This window comes from Periplaneta americana, chromosome 13, assembly GCF_040183065.1.
Source record: "Periplaneta americana isolate PAMFEO1 chromosome 13, P.americana_PAMFEO1_priV1, whole genome shotgun sequence".
Taxonomy (NCBI): Eukaryota; Metazoa; Arthropoda; class Insecta; order Blattodea; family Blattidae; genus Periplaneta; species Periplaneta americana.
Genome location: NC_091129.1, coordinates 152,007,919 through 152,034,389, shown reverse-complemented (window position 1 = coordinate 152,034,389; position 26,471 = coordinate 152,007,919). Strand labels below are relative to the sequence as shown.

Sequence of the window (26,471 nt, the reverse complement as noted above, 5' to 3'; positions counted from 1 at the left end):
TTCAAAATGTGTCATGGCTCGCTGTATGTCGTCATGTGGCTAGCCGATGAGCCTAGAGAATTCAATCTTCCTACACTTCCGCAGAGGCGTATTACCTAAATGCGAGAGAAGTTGCCTAGCAAGTACGGCGTTCATTCTGAAGATTACTTACCGATACGTACGGTAACGCCAGTAGTGGCAAGAATGTGAAGTGTTTGGTAAATGTACTGAAGTGAGTTTTTTTTCTTACTGTCGGGATATGGGGAGAGGGTTAAGACGATTACTTACGTATTTGTTAACAAAAACTTGGACGGTCAACATGGACACGGAGCATTTTGATTTGTGTTGTGGAATGTTGCCGTACGCAATCGATGATAACAAATACCCTGCGTACGACTTGCCCGCGCAAAGACAGTTCGAAAGAGGTTATGGTAGCACACAGACTTTACAGACCGCCATCTGTTGCTACGACATTCAAGTTATACCGTACACGTTCTCAAGTTCAGATTGAACGCCTTGATTAATAGGCAACTTCTCTGACATAAAAGCTGAAACTCGCTTCAAATCGCTGACTCACAACAGTGACGTCATGACACACTTTGAAATGAACACCCAGTACATACATACATACATAGGCCTACATACATACATAAGTGTTCTCCCCATGGCAAGTGTTTCACTGCAAACCCAGCTTTCTCCAGTCTTTCCTATTTTCTGCCTTTCCCTTAGTCTACGCATATGATCTATATATTATCTTAATGTCGTGTATCATCTGATATATTCTTCTTCTGCCCCGAACTCTACTCCCGTTCATCATTCCTTGCAGTGTATCCTTCACTAGGTAGTTTCTCCAAGATATTTGAATTTTTCCACCTCTTCGAAGAATAATCATATACTTTGTCTTTTGGGATTTACTTCCAAACCTATCTCTTTATTTGCTTCAAGTAAATTACCGTGTTTTCCCTAATCGTTTGTGGATTTTCTCCTAACATATTCACGTCATCCGCATAGACAAGCAACTGATGTAACCCGTTCAATTCCAAATCCTCTCTGTTTTTCTTAACTTTGCTAATGGTATATTTTAGAGCAAAGTTAAAAAGTAAAGGTGATAGTGTATGTTCTTGCTTTAGTGAATTGGAAAAACGTCTCACAGAACCTGGCCTATACGGACTCTGCTGTAGGTTTCACTGAGGCACATTTTAATTAACCAAACTAGGTTCTTGGGAAACAAAAAGGCATATGACTCGGTTAAGAGAGAAGTTTTATATGATATTCTTATTGAATTTGGTATTCCCAAGAAACTAGTTCGATTAATTAAAATGTGTCTCAGTGAAACGTACAGCAGAGTTCGTATAGGTCAGTTTCTATCAGATGCGTTTCCAATTCACTGTGGGCTAAAGCAAGGAGATGCACTATCACCTTTACTTTTTAACTTCGCTCTAGAGTATGCCATTAGGAAAGTCCAGGATAACAGAGAGGGCTTGGAATTGAACGGGTTACATCAGCTGCTTGTCTATGCGGATGATGTGAATATGTTAGGAGAAAATCCACAAACGATTAGGGAAAACACGGGAATTTTACTGGAAGCAAGTAAAGAGATAGGTTTGGAAGTAAATCCCGAAAAGACAAAGTATATGATTATGACTCGTGACGGGAATATTGTACGAAATGGAAATATAAAAATTGGAAATTTATCTTTCGAAGAGGTGGAGAAGTTCAAATATCTTGGAGCAACAGTAACAAATATAAATGATACTCGGGAAGAAATTAGACACAGAATAAATATGGCAAATGCCTGTTATTATTCGTTTGAGAAGCTTTTATCAACCAGTCTGTTGTCAAAAAATCTGAAAGTTAGAATTTATAAAACAGTTATATTACCGGTTGTTCTTTATGGTTGTGATACTTGGACTCTCACTTTGAGAGAGGAACATAGGTTAAGGGTCTTTGAGAATAAGGTGCTTAGGAAAATATTTGGGGCTAAGAGGGATGAAGTTACAGGAGAATGGAGAAAGTTACACAACACAGAACTGCACGCATTGTATTCTTCACATGATATAATTAGAAACACTAAATCCAGACGTTAGAGATGGGCAGGGCATGTAGCACGTATGGGCGAATCCAGAAATGCATATAGAGTGTTAGTTGGGAGGCCGGAGGGAAAAAGACCTTTAGAGAGGCCGAGACGTAGATGGGAAGATAATATTAAAATGGATTTGAGGGAGGTGGGATATGGTGATAGAGACTGGATTAATCTTGTTCAGGATAGGGACCAATTTCGGGCTTATGTGAGGGCGGCAATGAACCTCCTGGTTCCTTAAAAGCCAGTAAGTAAGTAAGCTTCTTGGGAATAACAAATTCAATAAGAATATTATATAAAACTTCTCTCTTAACCAAGTCATATGGCCTTTTTATTCTATGAATAAATAAAAGTGTAGTTAAAGTAAGTGATAATTTTTGTAGATCAGAGGTATCACTTCTAGTCATCGAGATGCTATCGTCAATCCAGATACTTCGGCATATATCTGGCCCGTAACTTCACAGTAAATGAAACAGAAATTAATTAATTGGTGACACAAATATTGAAGCACCTTGTATTGTATTTTAAATGGGAAGTTATACACGAGACGATGCCAAAAATAAACTTTATTTTTATACACAGGCCGCTAGACAATAGGGAGATGAACATTCTTAGGTACACAAGTACAAACCGAGTTGAGAGCATTGTGATAGCAGTGAAAATACGAGACACACAGACAGCACTGACGGATTTATTGCTGCAGCCCTGCGTTACGATCGGGTTGACGAACCCATTGGGACAGGCATGTTCCCCTAATTCCCTCCACAGTTCCTAAGTTAATATACATCACGAAATTCGTGCAGTCAAGATAAATAATCTCAGAGGTACAAGACCGCCCGGAAAGAGTTTATATACTGCAGTAATTGAATTAATGCGACCTGCCCTTTTGGGCACTGCATATTTATTAAACAATGGCGAAAAAAAAGTGCATAAACAAATATGAGGCTGTCTCTTTGTCAAGGCTTCCCCCTGGTTTTGTAATAGCCGTCATACAACAAATTACCAATAAAGCACCAGAGAACCACGCTGACCACATTGACAGTACAAATATTTATCACACAGGCAACCCCCGGTGCAGGTATGCTTTGTGCGCTTGATGGAAACATTTTATTTTGCTGCATGCATGTAATTAGAAAGGGCGGGGGGGGGGCATTTGTTGGATGAATATCGTAACGGTTCTCCAACCTGGATACCCGGTTCAAACACTGGATTATTGCGACTGAATTTTTACAGGATAAAAATGATTTTGGGGAAGATTTCCTAAATGTCTCCCGTTTCCTCTCCCATTTGCTCAACTCCCAGCAGAACGGCCGATCAATCAGGTTCCCAAGCCGAATGTTCTGATACAAGTCTTAAGACTGCAGACTGCAGACTTACTAAAGGCTTTACCAACAACCAAAAATGTATTTAAAAATAGGCTTAAGGACTTTACTAATAGACGGTAATTATACACAGTATTTAAAGGTTGTAAATGATATTTTGTTATTGAAGTGTTGTATCAGTGAAGTGTGTTGTGTCAGTGAAGTGTGTTGTGTAAGTGAAACGTGTTCCTGTCAGTGAAGCTTTATAGTTTAAAGTGGCAGTGCAAAGTATTTGAACTGTGAAATGTTTTTGAAGTGTTAGTGAAATCAGGATAGAATCAGTGAAATGTGTCGTAGTTCCAGTGCAGTGAGTGAGTTGACAGCGAAATGAGTGTAATGTTGAATGGTACTTGTGCAAATATGAACATATCATACTCGTGGGTTTTAGTTCGAACTTAGGTTTAAGGTACAAATTAGACTTATTTTAAATGTTATTTTAAGTGATCGTGCTTCATTTAATTTAGGATATTCCCTGTTATTATTATTATTATTATTATTATTATTATTAATTATTGTCAGTATTAATTATTAGTATTATTATTAATTGTATTTTTAATTAATAAGCTTATTATTGTCATTATTGAGTGTAATTAGTTACCACTGCCACCGGGTATATACCCACTGCAGTGTGAATAAATGCATACATACATACATTTAAGTAGAGACATGAAGGCTTTCATGAAGAATTGTTTGTGATAAAAAAGAAATTTGGTTTAAGGATATATATACGTGAATGACAACAAATATTTTCAGAAAATGCAGGCCCTAAATTTCTAAAATTTTATAAGGAAATGAACTCACAATTGGACAAAAATTACAAAGTACCACAACAAGACTTATTAGAACTTAAATATCTGAGAAAAGTATAAAAAAGATTACTAATAATAATTTTTAAAATTCACTTTTTACTTTAAATTAAATTTTTCAAAATTTGAAAATTTTCACACATATTATTTCATAGCTCCACAACCATTACAGATAGAATTCTGAAATTTTGTACACTAATTTAACATGCATTTATGCAAAAGATAGACTACAATAATGCCCATTTCTTTGAAAATAGAACAATTAGGTCACAAAACATTATGTAAATTTTAATATATTTTATATAGGACAAATAAAACATTAATTATATTACAATAAACAACTCTACATGTCTGAGAATAGTATACTTTTCAGAAATAAGTTTTTATTACGTGCAGGAAAAATATTAAAGATGTCAGAGATACCATAACAACATTATGGTTACGAAATGATGTAACTGCTGAATTTGTTTTGTTTTGTTTTTCATACTCTGATAAAACTGGTTTGAAAAATATTATTAGTAACCTTTTTTATACTTTTATCAGATATTTAAGTTCTAATAAATCTTGTTGTGGTATCTTGTAATTTTTGTCCAACTGTGAATTCATTTTCTTATAAAATTTTAGAAATTTAGAGTCTGCATTTTCAGATAATATTTGTGGTCGTTCACGTACATATACCCTTAAACCTGTACGTTGAAATTTAACTTTTTCAGGTTTCGGACGGTGTACAGTTTTCATCTCCAACGTAGTCTGTTATATAATTCTATTCTTATGCTTCATAGCGATCGACAGATAGTGAAACAGAGAAAGGTCGTTGCCACTGTTAACGTATTTCGTACCGTGATCTTCCCCATATCCACCAGTCAAAAACTTTGAAATGAACGAAATCTCTATAATTGTACAGACCAAGAAACAAAATTTGAGCCATCTGAATTTTCCAAGTTCCAGTTATAATAAACTACGCATGCTCAGTAAACTCAAAATCTTTGGCTAAGCGGTACAGCGTTGGTGCGCTAAGCCAAAGGTCCCGGCTTCGATACCCGACGCCGGAACAATTTTTCTCTTGCAATTATTCAAATCAGTTTCACAGGGAGCTATTATCTGAAAGTATGATTTGCATAATATACGCCACTGTTCGTTAACAAAAAACCACAAGTGAAATCACAGAGTTTGTGTGCTCTAAATGTTAGTTCTTTGATGTCTTGCCAGCCGGCTTGAGTTATGTGGATATAAAGGAGAAAAATTGAGCCTGTGTCTGGTACGTTCCTGGGTAGCTCAGACGGTAGAGCGTTGGCGCGGTCAGCCAAAGGTCCCGGGTTCGATACCCGGCCCCGGAACAATTTTTACCTTGAAATTATTCAAATCAGCTTCACAGAAGACCAATACCTGAAAACCTGATTTTCAACGAGGAAATTGTAGCCTATACATACGAGTATACAACATACAGCATTTCTCAGAAGATACTATTTTTGTTACTTTGTGAGTAAACAATAAAAGTTAGAAAAATAAAGTTTCAGTAAAAGTTGTTTCTTTTTGAAAGTAGTTTCCAACGGTACCTTTTAATGACCCATGTTCTAATTTGAAATATCGAAGTTAACCACAGGTAGCCCTACTTCCAGTTTCTTACGGGAAATGAAACTACCATCAATCGATTCTATGCATGGGTTTTGGTGATCAAAATTTTTTTTATGAACAACCAGTGTGACATAGTTTTCGATAAAAAAAAAGGCTGATATGGGTGGTCTGAAACACCCGGTATTTATATATATATATATATTTATTTGTAGCGTGTGTATATGTTTTTTATGTTTTACATTTATACTTATTATTTGGATTATTTATTGCAATTTTAATAAGGAATTGAATTGAATTGTTTATATATATATATATATATATATATATATATATATATATATATGTGTGTGTGTGTGTGTGTGTGTGTTTCATTGTGTTTTTTTTTCTTTCATAACTTACATTTATTTCATTTTTATTATTTTTGTGAAATTTAATATGAAATTAGATTAGTTATAACTGTGATAATTAATGTTAACTATTTTATTATTAATAGTATTCTTTTGCTTTCTTTGAAAATGCAAACTGTGCATAATTATAGCACGAACGGCCGTACAGGCTGGTGCGAAGGATCTTGTGTACATGAGTTTGTATAATTGTGTATGAATGAATGCACTTAATTCTTTCATTAATATATATACACACACACGAATGAACAAATTAGAGTAGGGCATTTCTAATGCTCCATTGCACAATATGCAGTGTAACCTTTAAGAAAAAAATTGATTATATTTATATGTATATTAGACATAGGATTTTCACTAGGAATATTGAAAAAAAAAAATATTTTTTTTAAAGTCTTTATGAGAAAAGATTGAGATTTACAATGTGTAATTATGATATTGATATGCATATTCAGTAAAAATTTCAACTCTCTAGCTGAAAAATTGTTGATTTTAGAAATTTCAGTAGCGCATCGACTTAAATAATAATAAAAAATTTTGCGGACAATCCGTGATTTTCGATATTTTGCGGAAGTTCGTGCATTAATTACCAAGAATTATCGGAAAGCGACTGTAATTCTTTTACTGATATGAATTTTCTACATAAAAAAAAAACATATTTTTCTGGTTAATTCGAATTTTCGTTATTTCGATTTTTTTTTTTTTTTTTTTCAAATTTCGCTTAGAGTTCGAAATAAAAGGATTGAGTAGGACCTTCAAAGTTCATCAAATATTTCCTCTTCATTCACACCTCACAAGTCATTCCGAGGGAACAGACAGCTTCACTGCGCGGCATCCGTTCCAGAGAGGTTCTTCAATTCAGTAGACTCAACTAATAGCGCGGTAATGGACGGGGAAGAACAGCGAGCTGCTAATGCACGCAGCATGGAGATGAGGCGACACCATCCTTATGATAATCATCTTCCTCCCAAGGCGCGGCGCGACGCCTAATGTAGGGCTACTCAACGACAAACACGAAGTCCGCCTCTACAGCCATAACGCGGACAACGCGAGACGTAACAATACGTAGCGGATTAGGTCGACTGGTTTGGAGGTCACTTGATCAATCAAGAGCCATGGACTTTGGAGGTCATTCGCTAATGTGATGGAAAACACAGTGACAGTGACAAATGACGAGAGAGGAAGTTGGGAAGGGGAAAAATAAGTGCGATATCCCGTGTCCTCGAAATGAGTATCGAGAACGATGGAATAACTATGTGAGCTCCAAGCCTCTAGGTTATTTGTCTGAGTCCAGTGTACAGCGGTTCACTGATTAAATCTATATACGGTCTTACTAATAAAAACTCTATATACAGACGTTTAACTGTCTTATACTTATACAATGAGTAGCTCGTTTATAAGTCGTGTGCAAATTCCTTACTAATAATCACTACATACGTCGTGTATAACAGTATAACTGTTACACAGCTACGTCACAGTTTCGTCATTACTTCGTTACGAAAGGTAATAGAATATCTTAGGTTTTCTACTGGATCCGGTAGAGCGCTCTAGTGTGGCGTGTTAATTATCGATAGTACAACTGGCTCTAATCGATTACCACACTACATTTTGGTCAAAGAGTACAAGCTACAGCAATATTATTCTAATAATTCTATGATCTTTGGTTTGTTCCTCTGTGGTTACAAGGTAACCATCATCATAAAATTACAGTCGATACGAACAGCTGTTAGAGGGGCGGCCATTTTTTCCCTATATAGAACGCTTAAACAAGGGGTTTCGTGTATATAACTACTGCAAAGCAATTCCCATTGTATAGTTACAGCCTGTTTATACGTCCATAGCTTATTCACGGTTTATTAGTAACGTTTTCTGTCTCAACTCTGCATAAGTCTCGTATAAAACTATACACGGTTTATTAGTAAGACTGATACAGTAGAACTTGGTTATAGCGACCTCGTTTTGTGCGAAACCTCGCCTATAACGTCAAATAATCTGTGGTCCCAACTAATTCCCCATAAGACATATGCTTTCCTACCTTGCTTAATACGACAAACGCATATGCGTCTACCTCGCATATAACGTCATTTTCAACCTCAGTTTGGAAAAAGAACTTCTAAGAACCAAAGTATTTTAAGAAATATTTTGTTGAAATCTGACCCTGACAAATTCTTTACAGTCTCCTTCTGTCATAGACCTCTGGAATGCAGGCGGATTCCCCACCCCATTGTAAACTGCCCGAATTCATGCGGTATTAGATCAGTTTCGACAGGAAGTTTTCACTAAGTGCATGCATTTTATCGCAGTATGACCACTAGAAGAAGTGAGTGACGCTTTAGAAGTCATTAAAATTATGAACATGTTCTATGAAGCTAGGGAAGGGACCAGTGAAATTGCAACTGAAATTATGAACATAGAACGTAATTTATCCCTAGAAAGTGTGCATTGGGCAAGTAGAAGACAACAGGGTAAAATGACTGATTACTTCACTCCTCAGTAAAGTAGTTTGGTGAGTACGGAACAAACTGTTTTAATACAGAATACTGTATTTATAATTGTGGGCCTACGTGTATTTTATTATGTTCATTGTAGGCTTAAACGTCAATACATAAATCTAAAATTAGTCTAATTAAATTTGTTATTTTTCATTTTCCACCTCACTAGATTGATAATGTGAATTTCGGTTACTACGAAACTCGTTTATATAGTAACAACGTAATGTTTAAGGTCCCTCGGATGTCGTTATAACCAAGTTATACTGTAAATAAAAAATAGAAAGGAAAAGTTAAGTAAACCACAATAACACGTCAGGAGGACGTTGCTAATCACTAGTAAAAGCAGAGCAACAGGGTCTGTTGGAAACTTGATTGCTAATCACACACTAAACTACCTACAAGGTTTACATGTATGTTTAATGCCCGGTTTCTCGTACACCTCAGTTAACTGTCAGTTTCTTAACTTCACTTATAAATGAAGAGCCCACTGCAAGAATGATAGATGTCATTTGGAATACATTTTTCAGGAGAAGCAATTGAAAGTTTGAAATGCTTAGCGCTCAAAGCTTACTCTGTCGAAGTTGAAGGCATATTCCTCAGCTTGTTGAGTTGTATGGTGCTCTTCAGCGATGTCGGCGTGGCTCAATGATTCCACACGTATTTTCCATTGTTTTTTGTATTGCGAGGTTTCCCGTCGCGAACTACCTACTTTATCGTTATCTTTACTCCAAACATTACCAAATATTCCGGTCATTTTGAAGTTAGCGCCAATAGTGGATAAAATATATGCTGGTATATGTATTACTCACTCCAAATATATTTACTGACTGATCTGCGGATGAGTCGCCTACAAAGAAAGGAGGTGGTGTTGTTATCGCTTTAGAGGAAGTGATAACTAAATTCTGATAATTAACGCACGAGTGAATTGTGATTTTCCAATAATTACTGGACAATGACTATCAGTGTTAATGCCATACAATTCTCTATGCACATTCTATATGTCTTAAGTTATGTATTGACAGTCTTGGTTCATTTTCGACAAGAAAGTGACATCCATCATTCTTGCAGTGGACTCTTCAAATATAACTGCACTGATAACTTTCATGGTTTTCCGAAAAGTTAAATGTAGATTTATCATATATATATTTTTTATTTTAGTTGGTTATTTAACGACGCTGTATCAACTGCTAGGTTATTTAGCGTCGATGAGATTGGTGATAGCGAGATGATATTTGGCGAGATGAGGCCGAGGATTCGCCATAGATTACCTTGTATTCACATTATGGTTGGGGAAAACCTCGGAAAAAACCCAACCAGGTAATCAGGCCAAGCGGGAATCGAACCCGCGCCCGAACGCAACTTCAGACCGGCAGACAAGCGCCTTAACCGACTGAGCCACGCCGGTGGCTTTTTATCATATATATATATATATATATATATATATATATATATATATATATATCCGTTCCATTACTCTTTCATCGTAGATTTATCAGATCTTGTAACTAACAGTTGAGATAACTTCAAGTTCAGTATCTCTTGTTGTCCATAAATGTCTCCACTAGTATTTTGTTAGTGATATTTTTTTTAGTTATTTATAGTTATTTATATTTGCAGAAGTTTTCAGTAGTAATATGGCAATGAGCTCTGCATTAGTAGGAGCAAGGAACCGTGTGATAAAAGATAGTGTACATGTACACTTCCATCTCAATCGTAATATGATTAAAAAGACAATAATTGTTGGCATTTGGCGTGATCATCGACGTAAATAATACTAGTGGAGAGAGGGCTAGATATAATTTCTGCTGCAAAACTGCAACCTCAGTCACCTTTGGTCGTTATGGCAACCATATTGGTAATGTAATAGTAACATGCGTTACAAGAGCGATATGTTGAAGTTTTCATGTTCGAGGAAAAGTCTGAAAAAGCGAAAAGTAGTTGAGCTTTTTTAATTTCCGAGAATTGAAAGAAGACATACCGCTCGTGTATCGTACATTATTTTGTGCGAAGATCGTTTATTACATACCTGAAAGAGGAATTTCTAATTAGTTGCGATGAAATCTCCATCTTGGTTTCTATTCAATGACGGCAAATTTGCTTTAAAATGTTTTCTGTGCTTACTATACTCCAGCAGGCCGTGATATACGTCTGTCTTTTTTTTTCCCCCCCAGTCTATGATGAGTCTGGAATCTTGTTGATTTTTTCACGGCTTCCTTAATGTTACTTGCATCACGAATGCAGTAACTTTAGTGGAGTTGTAGAGTTTACTTAATTTTTGCAAATATTTAAAAACAATAATTAACAGTGCAATTTAGGTGAAATTGCAGTGGTAAGTTTCCAATTTATAATTATTACTACACAGTATTGAACGTCTCTAAAAATAATATGTTAAAAGCCTAAAGCAGTAAAATCAATATGTCACTTAAGCGGTAAGAAGGGGGAAATTGTTATGTGTGTTAGGTTGGGAATACTGAATGTGGAATTTTAGACTTTCCTCGGATTGGTTTTGTGCGGAAACCAAGCAAATATGCACGATCTCGCACAAAATATGTTACATTCGTCCATATGAATGCTTTCATGTCTACAAATGGACTTTTCGGAGACCGAAATACCATTGGCATTGATAGAACACCCAAGAATAAAATATTCCTTGACTCACGACATAGAATCTGGAATTTATGACGAAAATTAAGCTTAAGATATTCGAAATTGTTTTTACAAACACACATTATTATCCTAATATATCTTGGAAAGTAGAACATTTACCTAAGTTACGTAAATAAAACGCCAATTTTTTTTAATTATACCGATAATATAGTAAATTAATTAATTCCGGTTTATATTATTATTTGGCGGCCGGGTAGCTCAGTTGGTAGAGCAGCTGGCTACGGACTGGAAGGTCCGGGGTTCGAACCCAGGTGGTGACAGGATTTTTTTTTCGTTGCCAAACTTTCAGAACGGCCCCGAGGTTCACTCAGCCTCCTATAAAATTGAGTACCGGGTCTTTCCAGGGGGGTAAAAGGCGGTCAGAGCGTGGTGCCGACCACACCACCTTATTCTAGTGCCGAGGTCATGGAAAGCATGGGGCTCTACCTCCATGCCCCCCAAGTGCCCTCACGGCATGTTACGGGGATACCTTTACCTTTATATTATTATTTAATATAAGTTATTATAGTTTACGAAACAGTAATGCAGTAGCGTCGCATGTCGGTATTTGTTCGAATCAATACTAACAGCCAGGTAACTACAGGCTGAGGCACAGTTACCAGTTGAAGCATAGATAACTGTAAAGATGACTGTTGTTTCGGAAACTCGTTTTAAACATATCAGCGTGTTAAATCTTAGATAACTCTGTAATTACACTTACTGTGCTCCAACCACGAGAAAGTCTCTGCCGGCTGAGACGAAAGGGAGTAATGCTGTGAATGAATGTTGATGTCATAAGATGTCATAAGGTCACACACGTGGGTACTCATATCTCTATTGGCTCGCTGTCACAGCACAAACAATAACATTGATACACACATGTTTATACTACCCTAGTTACAAAATTAGATCACTGTTAATCTCCTGGTCTTTTAATCCCTCCATACAGGAAATAACAAATGCAGGAGAGCGCATGGTTTTTAAACTGACGTTATAACGGTAATATTATTTATCTACTTCGTTCCAATAGATGAGGCAATAGTAAGCACATTCCTTTCACGGTTGATCTCCTGGTTGGAGAACAGTAACAGTCTTTCCAGAAACCGGGCATAAATGTATCACGTTTTGTAATGAAAAAAATTAGAATAATTTCGCAAAATAACCAACTTCATAATTTTTTACTTCGTTATTTAACGATGCTGTATCAACTACTCGGTTTAACGTTGATGGAATTAGTGATATCGAGATAGTATTTGACGAGATGAGGCCCAGAATTCTCCACAAATTATATGTTATTCGCCTATACGGTTGGGGAAAACTTCGAAAAAAAAACCAACCAGGTAATCAACGCAAGTGGGAATCGATCCCACATCCGAGAGCAACTCTGGATCAACAAACTTCATACATCAACACACACACTGCTGTATATAATCAAAACGAATAGTTCTAACGTTACAATTGCGACAAGAAAATGCATAAAAAGAGCTGTTTTGATTAATATATATTCCTACGAACCATTTTGAAGTATTGTAGTTATCAAATTGTCTCGTAAAAGTAAATAAAACCTTTGAAACTAAAAACAACATATCACTCAATAATCTATTGCCTGCAGTGCAGCGATCCAGTTTACCGAAAACAAATTGTAATTTACAATGGGCTCATTTTAATTTAAACTCTGTAAGAATGAAACATTTCAATACGTGACTGTGATGTATAGGGTAAAAATGACGGTAAGAACGAAGATGATCAATAACAAGCCGAAAACCGGTAAAACAATTTAAATACTATACGGTATTGTACTGTATATAGTTTCGTGTAAACAAATCAGTAGTAGGCGTAAAGACAAAATACCACGTAGGCTAATATCACTAACAGACAACCTTTAAAATTTTATGCTGTAACGGCTTAACGGGAATTCGTTTATAAAATAAAAGTATGGACTCTATAATCCGCTGTAACATCAATAGAATGCAGGTATCAAACAAGAGCTTATTATAATAAACCTCACAGATAATAGGAGATTAAGTAAATACAAACATTACTACGTACTTCGCATGGCGCGATCTGTATACTCGGTAAAGTGTATATAATTTAAAACCACAATATAAGGTACCGGAGGGTCTGAAATCCAGTGAGAAAGATAAGTTAACTAATTTGATATAAAGACGAAATATGATGATGATGATGATGATGATGATGATGATGCTATGACATCAATGGCGAGTGTGATCACAACGATAAAAATGTTAAGTTTTCAAAGAATGCGATCTACAGATGTCAGACTTGTAGTGATTCTTGTGAGCAGTATGTGGTCAGTGCTAAAAAAATGCTTTATTTAACGACGCTCGCAACTGTAAGGCTATATCAGCGTCGCCCATGTGCCGGAAATTTGTACCGCAGCAGTTCTTTTACACGCCAGTAAATCTATTGACATGACCCTGTCGCATTTAAGCACACTTAAATGCCATCGACCTGGCCCGGAATCGAATTCGCAACCTTGAGTACAGAAGGCCAGCGCTATACCGACTACGTTACCCATGCCGACTGGTCAGTACTACTCAAGACTATCAACTTAGATGTTACTGAAGAAACACACCATGGTACACACATGACCACTGTCGCCATGATAGGATACAAATTGACATTTTGTAACAGGGAACCGAAATGGGGTTTCACTGAATCTGCGATAGGGAAATCTACTATTACAGCCACAACAGAGGCAAGACCGTAAATAAAACCATTACTTTTGTATTGAGTTTTAATGGAGAACTGTTAATTACTATAGTCGCGACGCTGTTATTACCGGCGTGACTCCTTCTCTTTGCTTACGTCTTAGGAAGTGAAGGCTCTATAAAGTCTAGGTAGGTAGTATCGTTCGCCATTTTTGTTCTTTCGTTTCCGAGCTACCAGACGAGGAATCTATTTGCCACGCCGTTAAACATTACCATGTCGTAGCTCCTATGATAATAAATCAAACGCACTGTAATTCAGCAAGTAATTAAGTGGCAAATAACGTCTTCGTGTGCTTTCTGCGAACGGCAACAAAAGAGCCAAAATGGCGGGCGATTATATTAAGTATTTATCGAGCCTCAAGAAATGAATAACGTCTTCCTCAGTGAATCACAAGACGCACACGTTTAAATGTAGCCGACCTGCAACGCGATTGGCTGCCGGAAATTAGAGCGACGGGACTATAGAACCAATGCTGTAAATCAGTGCTCCTAGCGTTGATCAATGAAATCTTGTATTACGTAATACAGCAGCGATTGTTTCATAAATGTTCAATATTGAAAATCTCGAAGTAGCCATATTTTGTAAATACAGTGGGTGCTTCTGATTTGTAGTAAACAATACACCACTAAAAATGCGAACAAAGGCGCTTCATAAAAATCCAAGTTGTAAGAGAAAAACATATTTTAGAGCATTACAAGAAGCCTGTGGTAGAGAAGTCCTACTATACTGAACTATTACACGTTGGGTGGAAGCGAAGCATTCGCTTTCAATCAAGAATTGGCATCCGAAGAACTTTAGATTGATCAGTGAGAGAGATATCCAGAAATGCTGCTGCAGATGGAGTCCGCCTTTTTCCAAGAATTTGGCAACGTATTGTTGACATGGTAGGAGACTATATTTGAAGTATGTAATGTCAAAAGTGTCCAGCGCCGTGGCGTCGTGATCTAAGGCATCCTGCCTAGGACTCACGTTAAGGAATGCGCGCTGGTTCGAGTCCTCATGAGGGAAGAAATTTTCTCGTGAAATTTCGGCCAGTGTATGGGACCGGTGCCCACCCAGCATCTTGATGCACTTGGGGATCTACGATAGGTAGCGAAATCCGGTTACGCAAACCAACTATAACGTCTGGGGGGTTCATCGTGCTAACCACACGACACCGCCATTCTGGTTGAATGATCGTCCACCTCTGTTTCGGCATGTGGTCGTGAGGCCAGCTGCCGGCTAGTCGGTCTTGGCCCTTCGTGGGCTGCAGTGCCACGGATTATTATTATTATTATTATTATTATTATTATTATTATTATTATTATGGAGAAAGTTACACAACACAGAATTGCACACATTGTATTCTTCACCTGACATAATTAGGAACATTAAATCCAGACGTTTGAGATGGGCAGGGCATGTAGCACGTATGGGCGAATCTAGGAATGCATATAGAGTGTTAGTTGGGAGGCCGGAGGGAAAAAGACCTTTAGGGAGGCCGAGACGTAGATGGGAAGATAATATTAAAATGGATTAGAGGGAGCTGGGATATGATGATAGGCAATGGATTAATCTTGCTCAGGATAGGGTCTAATTGCGGGCTTATGTGAGGGCGGCAATGAACGTCCGGGTTCCTTAAAACCCAGTAAGTAAGTTATTATTATTATTATTATTATTATTATTATTATTATTATTATTATTATTATTATTAAGACAAGAGTAACCTAAATAAATTTAGTGAGAAACAGTTGCCATTACATTTCGAATGCCCTAGTAGTACAAACCTAATTCATTTTACAACTTTTACTTTTTTTCTTAAGAGAGAAATACGCTAATAAGTTAACACATAACCATGTATCATCATTAGAGTGAAGTAAAATGCATTACTTTCGTACATTAAAGAGGACCTTTACCTAACGAAGAAGCTGTAAGTGCAGAAAGCATACAGTTGAGTAGCAACTCCGTATTGTAATTCTTGTCTGGTTATAAACTGAATACCATTACTCCAGAACATCTGAATTCTAAAACAGCATAGACTATACACTCGTGGACAGGTTTAAAGTGCTATATAGACCCCAAGGAAAAGGTGGGTAAGGGAAAAAAAAAAGCCTCCCCTAATACGTGTTATGCTCTGCAGGAACATCGTTTTCTTTTCAAAACATGTGCCACTTGTTGTGAGAACTACATTAGTAGGAAAAAATCTGGGTACTTTCTGCCATTACCATGAACTACTGGGTTGCTAGCCAAGTAATACTGCTAAGTCATCAAAATATAATTTTTAACCACTTGTACACAGCTACAACATGTCTGGCGAGAGAAAGGAAGGGAATGAAAACATTTTACCTCCCACAATATACAGTGTGTTCAGGTGAAAAGTGGAAACTGACTGCAGTTTCCTGAGACACATCAATATTGCTTCTGTAGCATATTATAAGAAAACTCCCTCTTTATAGAATCTAATATCATACACATAACGTGGGCGAAAGTTTTTCAATATTTTTGAGAGTCTAGTTGATTTTGCAAAGACCTCCAACATTTTTACGAATTCCATATTAAATGTAGTTAATTAGAGGGGGCCTTGTAAAGTACGGGAGTCATTTCATAAATGGACTGAGTTACGCAATAACAGACCAAGCGCCAAAAACCTGTTTCGAGATATTGATCATTGAAATAAACCGGTTTTTTGTTTTATAAAATATTTTATGAAAGAAGTATTGTAAGATTCATACTATTACAAAAAATAGCACAAATAATACCAAAAAAAAAAGACTAACCGATTTTTTATAAGAGACCAGCAGTTGAATTAATATTTCAAAGCAAAATAAATAAATAAATTTTATGCAATAAATAATTTATAAATACCAGCAAAATTTAGATATCGCATTCTTGACTTTTCCGAGTTAAATTAGTCTGCCACCAACAGATTTGTGCAAATATCTAATTTTTTTTTAAATTGTCGGTTTGTCTAGTATTGCGTAACTTCGTCCAAATAATCCACAGGTTGGCAGAGCGGTGAAGTGGATGACGGAACAACAACGAAAATTACGTAAGTAGCAAGGGGTTGAAGGCTCACAAGGAAAAGGACGTGTGTTCGTTTCGTCCATAGCATACTCTGTCATCTTCGGACGAAATAATCCTTACAACGCCTTCTGAAGTTTACGTAATTGTAGGAATACCTTGAAAAGTCGAAAAAAAAGATTGTGACTATCTAGGCTACGACCACACCGAAGAAGTCTTGGGTAGTCGCCTGAATGAGTAATTCAAGTAAAGAAACTATCAAGAACAATCGGGACCAGCCGCACCGCATGATCTGCAACCTGGCGTGTCGCCTAACAACTATCCAAGCGAACGAACCCGTTTGTGTTCTTTGGATAGCTACCAGCCTAGATCATATATGTAACAGATGACTCCTCGCTACGTTAAAATCGGCAGCACTTTGAAGAGAACCACCGCCAGGATCGCCACCCGTCCGCCGTAAACGAAGACGAGATGGCAGCACAGTCGCCAATGTAATTCAAATGGGTATTATGACGTGACTCCTTATATAACAACTAGATGGCAGCGCAGTAAACCTGACAAAAGTTGTTAACCTCAAAGCCTATAACCCCGACATATCTGTCACAATATGATCTAGGCTACCAGGCACCTAACAGTGCTTTTCCAGATCTACATGACTTGAATGAGCCGTCGAATACGTCACCATATATACCTACATTAACTTCATATGTGAGGAACTTCAAATATTTCAACTTCAATTTCAGATTTACATTTATTAATGAAAATCCATATGCTTACCTCAGAATTACGAGTCGTGCCTTAAGTGATATGCATGCTTTATAATTTATTATTAAGCTGTTTTTGTATTTATATTCAATTTTAAATAGCATGTCGAAGGTTTTTGTAGTCATTAGTAAATATTCAACAAACTTTACCTCGTAAATACGCAACTGTTTATAGAGATCGTTAAACTTAGGAGAAAGCTCTGGAAAGGTCAACATCATGCACTCAATAACACGGTCGATTTAGAGAATAACATTTCAAAGAAGTATTTTCCGCAAGAAGTAGTTTTTCATTCAATTTTGAAAGAGGCATATTCGCAAGCAAGAAATGATTGGCCATTAGACACCTAGCATGGCTATTCGCCCACCATGTATTTTACCTAGGTGACAATCCAACCAGCAGGCGATTAGCCAGCCTCGTTCGGTGTGGCCATAGCCTTAAAAATTGTAAGCAACTCTAAGGATGTGTTTTAAAGTAGAAGCAATTGTGACGGCATATTTTGAAGGGAGGGTAATTGCAAATCGGAGTGAAATAACTTCGAGGACGCCCTGATGTATATAGCTGTATTATCAGGGTGCAATTCAAAATGAAAGCAATTATACAAAGTGCTTGCTAAATGTTATTACTTATACAGGAACATCACTTTATTTTACCAACATTTTTAACATTAACCTGGCTATACTCGGAAACACTGTTTCCCCCTTCCATTACAGAAGTTTGATGTTACTAGTGCAATATGTAAACAAATCATTTTACTAGATATAGGAGGAGAGAAAAGTAGTGTATCCATTTATGTTGTAGGGAAATACGATATTACGATTTTCAGTTTGATCATCACTTTTACGGAATTTATCAAAATACAGTAGAGTAGTAATTTTTTTTTTTAAATCAACTTTTCAAGCGGCTATGTTCGTTATGTAATGTCTACTTTATTTAGCATATTAATTATTGATGTTAACATACAATATAGAGAGTGCATTTAAATTGAGGGGGGCCATAAGTAAAGGGCTGTAAGTGCACTTAAGTTACTTTTGAGAAAATGGGGTTTAAATATTTAAGCTTTCGTAAAATCGGTGAAATTTTTTATTTAAATTTTAATGTGTGATGCGATTAAAATATCCCTTTGCCACTAAAATTTTAGATACTTTTGCTTACACTGGATGCACTTAACTCATGTTATTACAAATGTCACTAGCATTCCTTTGCTTCTAGCCACCTCAATTCAAAAAAAAAGCTAATCTGAATTTTTAAACAAGTTGCTGAAAATGGCTGCCGTTCATTACAATGCAGGCTTCAATTCAGTACGCATATTATTAAAAACATTTTGAAGCATATTCTCTGAAATTGAATTTATCGTTCCTTGAATATAATTTTTTAGTACGATATTATTAATATAGGTTCTTTCTTCTATAGAAAAAGCAATCATATTTATGAAACACACTATACACTGCAGTGTTTACTTCACTGCTTGAAGACTTCGAATGCAACAGCGGCCGTAAGTTTGTGTGTCTGACGGGAGCAAGGACATTAGTGAAGGGGTGAGAGTGAAGTACATTCAGAAATGCAGGTACAATAAAAATGCAAGTAAAAATAAAATGATGTCCCTGTATAAGTAAAAAAGAACTACTATAGAGTTCTGAGAGTTTACTCTCTAAATAAATACATTCGTGAAACATATTACAGGAATCTACGAAAACCCATTCTAAAATTTATTAATAAAATAAATATAAATTAAACTAAAATATGAGTAGGCTTATATTATGATGTATCGAAGAACATATGATATTTCAGTGCAGAAATTCTGCGTCATCACATGATGATGGAAGAGTGGAAGAGAGAAAAATTCTCTCCGGCACCGGGACTTGAACCTGGGTTTTCAGCTCTATGTGCTGTCGCTCTATCCACTAAGCCACACCGGATTCCCATTCCGGTATCGGATTGAATCCTCTCAGTTTAAGTTCCATCTCTTGGGTTCCCTCTAGTGGCCTACCCTCATGCACTGCGTCAAAGATGTATGACAGTGGCACAATGTCCACACATGGAATCCGGTGTGGCTTAGTTCATTGAGCGTCAGCACGTAGAGCTGAAAACCCCGGTTCAAGTCCCGGTGCCGGAGAGAATTTTTCTCTTTTCCACTCTTCCATCATCATAAAATATAAGAGATGAAATTTTAGCTAAAACTTCGAGATGTGACTTCACCCAAAGGATGCGTCAGAAAGAACGGATGGATTTCAAACTATCGATACGCAGCGAGGGGAGGGATAGAGTGAGGGGGACCACGACTGTTGGATCAGCCAGAGAATGCAGTTTTAGTTGAGAACATGATGTTGGTCTGACGTACAACGTGCTTTCATCGTAGACATTTTTGAAAATGAAGAGTCTGTGATCGCCACTCAGGACTCATGGATGTGGCTTCATTTCGTATCACGGGTTCAACAGTAAAGAAGAAATCACCTGGACTAATAGGGAGCGTGTGTACACCTGCAAATGTGAAGACAGACACTATGAGTAGGTTTTCCAGCCACCTCAAAGGTCAGCCCGCAAACATGCTATTGCACTGAGATTGTCCAAGGCTACGATAAAATCTCGCGCCATGCGACATCTTTCTTTGGCACCATTTGAAGGCGTAAGTTTGTAAACATCGATCACATACACTGGACGAACTAAAGACGGCAATTCGTGAAGAAATCGCGGCAATCCCATTAGCTATGACTGTGAAAGTGATGGCGAACTTCAGAAAACGCCTCGATGCCTGTATCGAAAGCCAAGGACATCATATCGCTGATGTTGTATTCCATAAAAGAAAATGCATGTATTAGTGAGTGTGTTGATAACAATACATTTTTGATTTGATGAATCCTTACAAACATTGTTGCCATATGAAATCCATCCGTTCTTTCTGACGCATCCTGTATTACAATTGTGGCTTCATTTCGTATCACAGGTTCAACATTAAAGAAGAAATCACCTGGACGAACACGGAGCGCGTGTACACCACTAAATGTGGAGACAGACACTAGGTTTTCCAGCCACCTCAAAGATCAGCCAGCAAACATGCTATTGCACTGAGATTGTCCAAGGCTACGATAAAATCTCGCGCCATGCGACATCTTTCTTTGGCACCATTTGAAGGCGTAAGTTTGTAAACATCGATCACATACACTGGACGAACTAAAGAGGCAATTCGTGAAGAAATCGCGGCAATCCCATTAGCTATGACTGTGAAAGTGATGGCGAACTTCAGAAAACGCCTCAATGCCTGTATTGAAAGCCAAGGATATCATATGGCTGATGTATTCCATAAAATAAACTGCATGTATTGGTGAGTGTGTTGATAACAATACATTTTTGATTTGATGAATCCTTACAAACATTCTTGCCATGTGAAATCCATCCGTTCTTTCTGACGCATCCTGTATTACAATTAAAATTGTGAATTAAGACTCCTTCCACTGACCCGGTCATTCTTAATAACCACAAGAAGTATTACGGAGTTCGACATTTAGGTATAACAATGCTTTTGCAAGATCAGCTTGCGAAAAGTTGCCTTTATTTATGTACACTCTGTATAATTCAAGAGATGAGTTTCTGCAATATGATTAATAATTATATACACTTTTCAGATGTTCTCATGGATCCAATTGCCTGCAACTGAGCATTCATTATTGTTTCTAAGACTCGAGTCAAGTGGTATTAAATGAAGAGATCAAGCCCTTCAGGAAAGAACGTAATTTGCAATTTGCGTGTATCGTATTAGTACAGCATTCAAACGTACTTAATACTCTTTAACTCCCTGACTTACTGGGAACTAGAAATGAAGAAATACTACAAATGAGCTTAAGTCAAGTTTAAAACTTCTGAAACTAAAAAAGGTCATTACTGCATGATAAGACTCTATTAAAATTACCAGTCCAATTTATTCGAGAAAGGCATGAGCAAAATTTAGACAAAATATCTGCAGTGCTCGGGAAAAGTGACACAAGTCAGTTTCCACAAACCTTTTTTGATAATTTATTGACAACTTACGGAACATCTCCTCGCTTGGAAAAAAAAAAACGTAAGTATTCCTCCCATTGCTATAATTCATACAGAAAATAATCAAATCGACATAAACCAGTGTAAGTTGTCAATAAATTATCAAAAAAGGTTTGTGGAAACTGACTTGTGTCACTTTTCCCGAGCAGTGCAGATATTCTCTCGTGAACAATTTCTTTATGACTTCATAACAACTTCATTATCAAAAAGCTGAAAAGTATGAAGAATATGTTGGGAAAATATGAAATACATACCCACAAAATATGGAAAAAATATTAAGTTTTCTTGAAAAAAATTAAGGTATCCTAATGTAGGAAGCACGAATTGAAATAATAATAATAATAATAATAATAATAATAATAATAATAATAATAATAATACTTTATTTCCAGAACAAAGATACATAGAAGTTATTACACCCAGAACTTCTAACATGTAACCCACTAACATATGACAAGAAAATTAGAAACGTGTTAATATCTTCAATTTGATTAAATAAATTTATAGCCTATGTGTATGAATTAATCAACCTATATTATATTTGTGTTCTATAATTTTGAAATATAAATTGTCCTACTTTTCACGTGCGATATTATTCTTCTCTAGTGTTAATATTATATTATATAATTCCATTGCCGCTGTAATTTAAATTTTAGTTCCTATTTTATTTTATTTTTTTATTTTCTATATTTCTCTCATATTAATATTGTATTATATAATTTCTGTAACTGTAGTTTTAATTTTATTTCCCATTTTATTTTATTTTATATTCTCTTTACTGTATATGCTTATTAATATTATATCTGAACTGCGACCGAACAGGAGCGCTGCTCATTCGGTCTCAAATTTTTTTAATACTACTGTATCTCCTTTTTATATTGATTGTATTATTTTATTTCTATTTCTCTTGTTTGTAATTATATTCTTTATTCTGTATATTTAAATAAATAAATAAATAAATAAATAAATAAATAAATAAATAAATAAATAAATAAATAAATAAATAAATAAATAAATAAATAAATAAATAAATAAATAAATACCTCTTTTTTATATAAAACACTCTAGCATCCCCAGAAAGTTAAATATTCGTGCTCAGGGGGCATTCCACATAATGTTAAGACATTTTATCAAATAACAAAGTAAAAAGTAAGAAAAAAAAAAGAAGAAAAGATGAAGAAAAACACATAATTGAACTTCAAAGGAGATGGCTAAAGACCGTAACGGGCCAATGAGGGGCCAATACTTGCACGATGATGACGATGATGATCATAATCATCATCATCATCCAGTTTCATTTCCATACTAAAGAAAAGCTGATGTTCGTCCATACTTTTCTAGAATTACATAATCCTGAGTATCTCGTGCAAAATTACAAACCAACTCTTCTACGATCTACAATTTCCCTGACTTTTCTAACAGATCTCTTTGAAGAAGAACACAGAGGCCTGTGACGGATAAAGCGCGTAACACTGTAAAAGTAGGAGGACGCTATAGAATTTACAAGATCACACAGGTAAACGGAGCTAAATAAGAGAACAGTATTTCTGTTTTCATTTCATAATATTTATGACCATGATCTTATAAAATTCAGTTACGCGCTTTTAGTTCTTCATGGAGTGCCTCCTGTTCTAATTGAGCCGGGCATTAAAATCTTGACAATTTTATTTGTACAAGTATATCCGCATCACGGTTCAATGACAAATTACAACATAAATAGCTGTTAAAATGCGCAGTCTGCTCTCAAACTGTTTCCAATCAATGTTTAATCTTAGTCGGTGCTCGCTTTAAATGTCATTATTTCTATTTACGCTCGTGTTATTTTAAAATCATATCGGTATTTTAACCGATTTAATTTGCAAATGTTATATTGCAATTAATCTTCTGTTTATGTGATTATTACTTGATGGCCCGCATTAAATAAAATTGCTGTAATGGTTTTGTTCCTCTACATTATAATAATTCCTGCACGTTTCAATTAGTGTCTCCCATAAATCATCCCGTCCAAATAAAACATCCTCATAAAACACCTTACTTTGTTTTAAAATTTTCTCTTCCTAATATTTTTGTTACTTTGAATGCACGGACACCGCGTGTCCAAAATTATACAGGGTGTTAATAAAAATACAAAATTAAACTGTAGACATTATTAAAGAGGTCACAGCAATATATATATATATATATATATATATATATATATATATATATATAGTGTTCCGGTGGTCGTAACTTAGTGGAATAAAAGAGAGTAAAATTAGGTTTTATGCGCGAGTAGAAAGTTTAGCATCCGAGACGAAGCCAAGGGTGATTAGTATTCTATTCTATATATATATATATATATATTTCACTTTTCTTAATTTTCTTTTTCTCTTTACATGAAATTTTTGAAAAAAAAAAATATAAGTTAGGAATCTTTTAATCTTTCAATATTGAATAATTCAATTAAAACTAAAATATCATTTATGTACGGTATATAATAATTATTACATCATTATATTATTGCATAATGTTTTGCATTTATTTCACAATTGTATTATTTAATATTTTTCATTTCATTTCATTATTTCTATTTTCTAGTTAACCGAATCTTCTATGTTTTACCTGATATAATTTCATGGTATTTCTTGTATTATTATATTATTATTGTGATATTCACCACTTTGTTTTGCTGACATATATTTGATATAATATCATTGTATTTCTTACATTATTCTTTCTTGTATTATTACTTTGATATTCATCACTTTACTCTTGCTTACATATATTTGATTATTTAAATTAAACAATTAAATAATTATTTTAGTGTAGACTTAAACTTGTAATATTACTTTTTCATTATTCGACGTAAACTCCACTCCCGGCCACAAGCTTTTGCTTCATCGGGAGTGCAAACCAAAAGTGTATCATTATTATGATCGATCAAATAAATTATTATTATTATTATTATTATTATTATTATTATTATTATTATTATTATTATATTTTCCACGAGAGCACAAAATCTGTTTGCTCTCGTATGCTATACTACATTTTACCCATTACTTGTATCTAAATTTAATTTTAAATTGTATCCTACATCTTTTCTTTATAATGTATTGTTTGTGAAGAAGTTATAAATGGATGTATGGATTTTATGGTTGGTAATATATTGGTTGTCATGGAAAAAGTTTTTATTCACAGAAATAAAATAATGTTAAATGATTGTAAGAAGACGGAACTGTGAGTGTAACATAAATTAAAATAATTCTAGTAATTTGTAATTTACGATTAAATAATTCAGATGTCTTAATGAACATTCATATCATCTCAGTTCTGCATTAGCCGCGGATTTTCTACCCCAAATTACGTGAATACCAACCTACTGTAAACTTAAAATTTATAATTTATATATCTTCTCACCATTCGTGAGCTACCTCAAGGGGCAAAGAGTAGGAAATTTTTACAAGTTCATGAAAAACCATTGATTTTGTTTTAACAATGAAATTCTTACAAGTAAATGGAAATATACCTATTTTTAGAAAGGTAAGTGTCACAAAAAATTAAAGAATGCTACTGAACTTAGTTTGATTTCGAATATAGGTGATTCTTCAGGAGAGCAATTGATCCTTTCAATGCAGCTAAGGTTACAATCGGAATAGTAGATGTAGGTATTCCAAGCCTCTTAAACACATCTTTCATGAAGAGAGTAGCGGTACCTCTTGCTCCAACCAGAAGTCCGATTACTTCAAGCTCTTTTAGCTGGTATTTTTTTAGGTAATAGGGAATGGTAGGATTGTAGATAAAAGTTCTTATAATGAAGAAAACAATTGAAGACACTCACATTGCTCCAACGTAGAGGGCGTCTCTCTTCTCATCCAGATAGAAGGTGCGGTAATACATCTTCCCGCAGGCGAATTCTCGAACATGATCTGCAACAAATAAAGACGCGTTTGTTAACGACACAATCTATTTAGTCACTAGTCCCAATATTAAAAGACTACAAAGAATCTTCATTCGTAAATCGGAACCTTAGGATTTCTTGATAATTATAAAAGGTGGGAGGGGTATACTTATACAAATATTTTGATATTTGTTTAAGAAAAATGCAAGTGAAATAACGCCCTATTTACTTTTTCCCTTGCCCTTATAGTTTTTCCACAAATGTGTCACGTATTTTACGGTATGTTGTTTTATGAATGGTAGTATTATGAAACGCCTGTCAGTTTAGACTATACGCACGTCTTTCGATATCATTATTATTAGTGCAGTTGATCGATCAAAATATTTAATTGATTAACTATTTGAATGTAATCGATCGAGTTTCGACATGGCCCTCCATGGGTTGCCGCGTCATGAATTTATTTATTTACTTAATGTCAGGGAAAGTGGGAAGAAAATAAATTTGTGTATACTGTGCCTATAAGACATTTTCGAGAAAGTATTTTAGAATGCTGTTTCAGTTAAATAAAAATGGAGAAAATCTTTCGAAATACAATATTGTTCCCTCTAAAAGAATTTCGAAAAGATTCTTTAGCACAGACAATTCTGTAAATCGTTTCTGAAGAGCAATTCTTATACAGAAAATTATATAACAATTAACTTTCGTCCATTGCATTTCGGTT

At 35.4% G+C, this 26,471-nt stretch overlaps 1 protein-coding gene and 1 non-coding gene across 2 annotated transcripts in view; one reads left to right on the top strand and one right to left on the bottom strand.

Annotated features, from left to right (window-relative positions):
- Sema2a (Semaphorin 2a) overlaps positions 1-25,781 on the bottom strand; it is a 704,754-nt gene extending 678,973 nt beyond the window's left edge. The window contains exon 1 of the mRNA XM_069844478.1: positions 25,691-25,781. Within this exon, the coding sequence (XP_069700579.1) occupies positions 25,691-25,749 (59 nt within the window). The 5' untranslated portion in view covers positions 25,750-25,781. The remainder of the gene's footprint in view (positions 1-25,690) is intronic.
- On the top strand, positions 5,491-5,563 carry TRNAT-GGU (transfer RNA threonine (anticodon GGU)). The gene has a single exon. It is a non-coding gene; the product is annotated as a tRNA-Thr (tRNA).
- Positions 25,782-26,471: the final 690 nt, after the last annotated feature.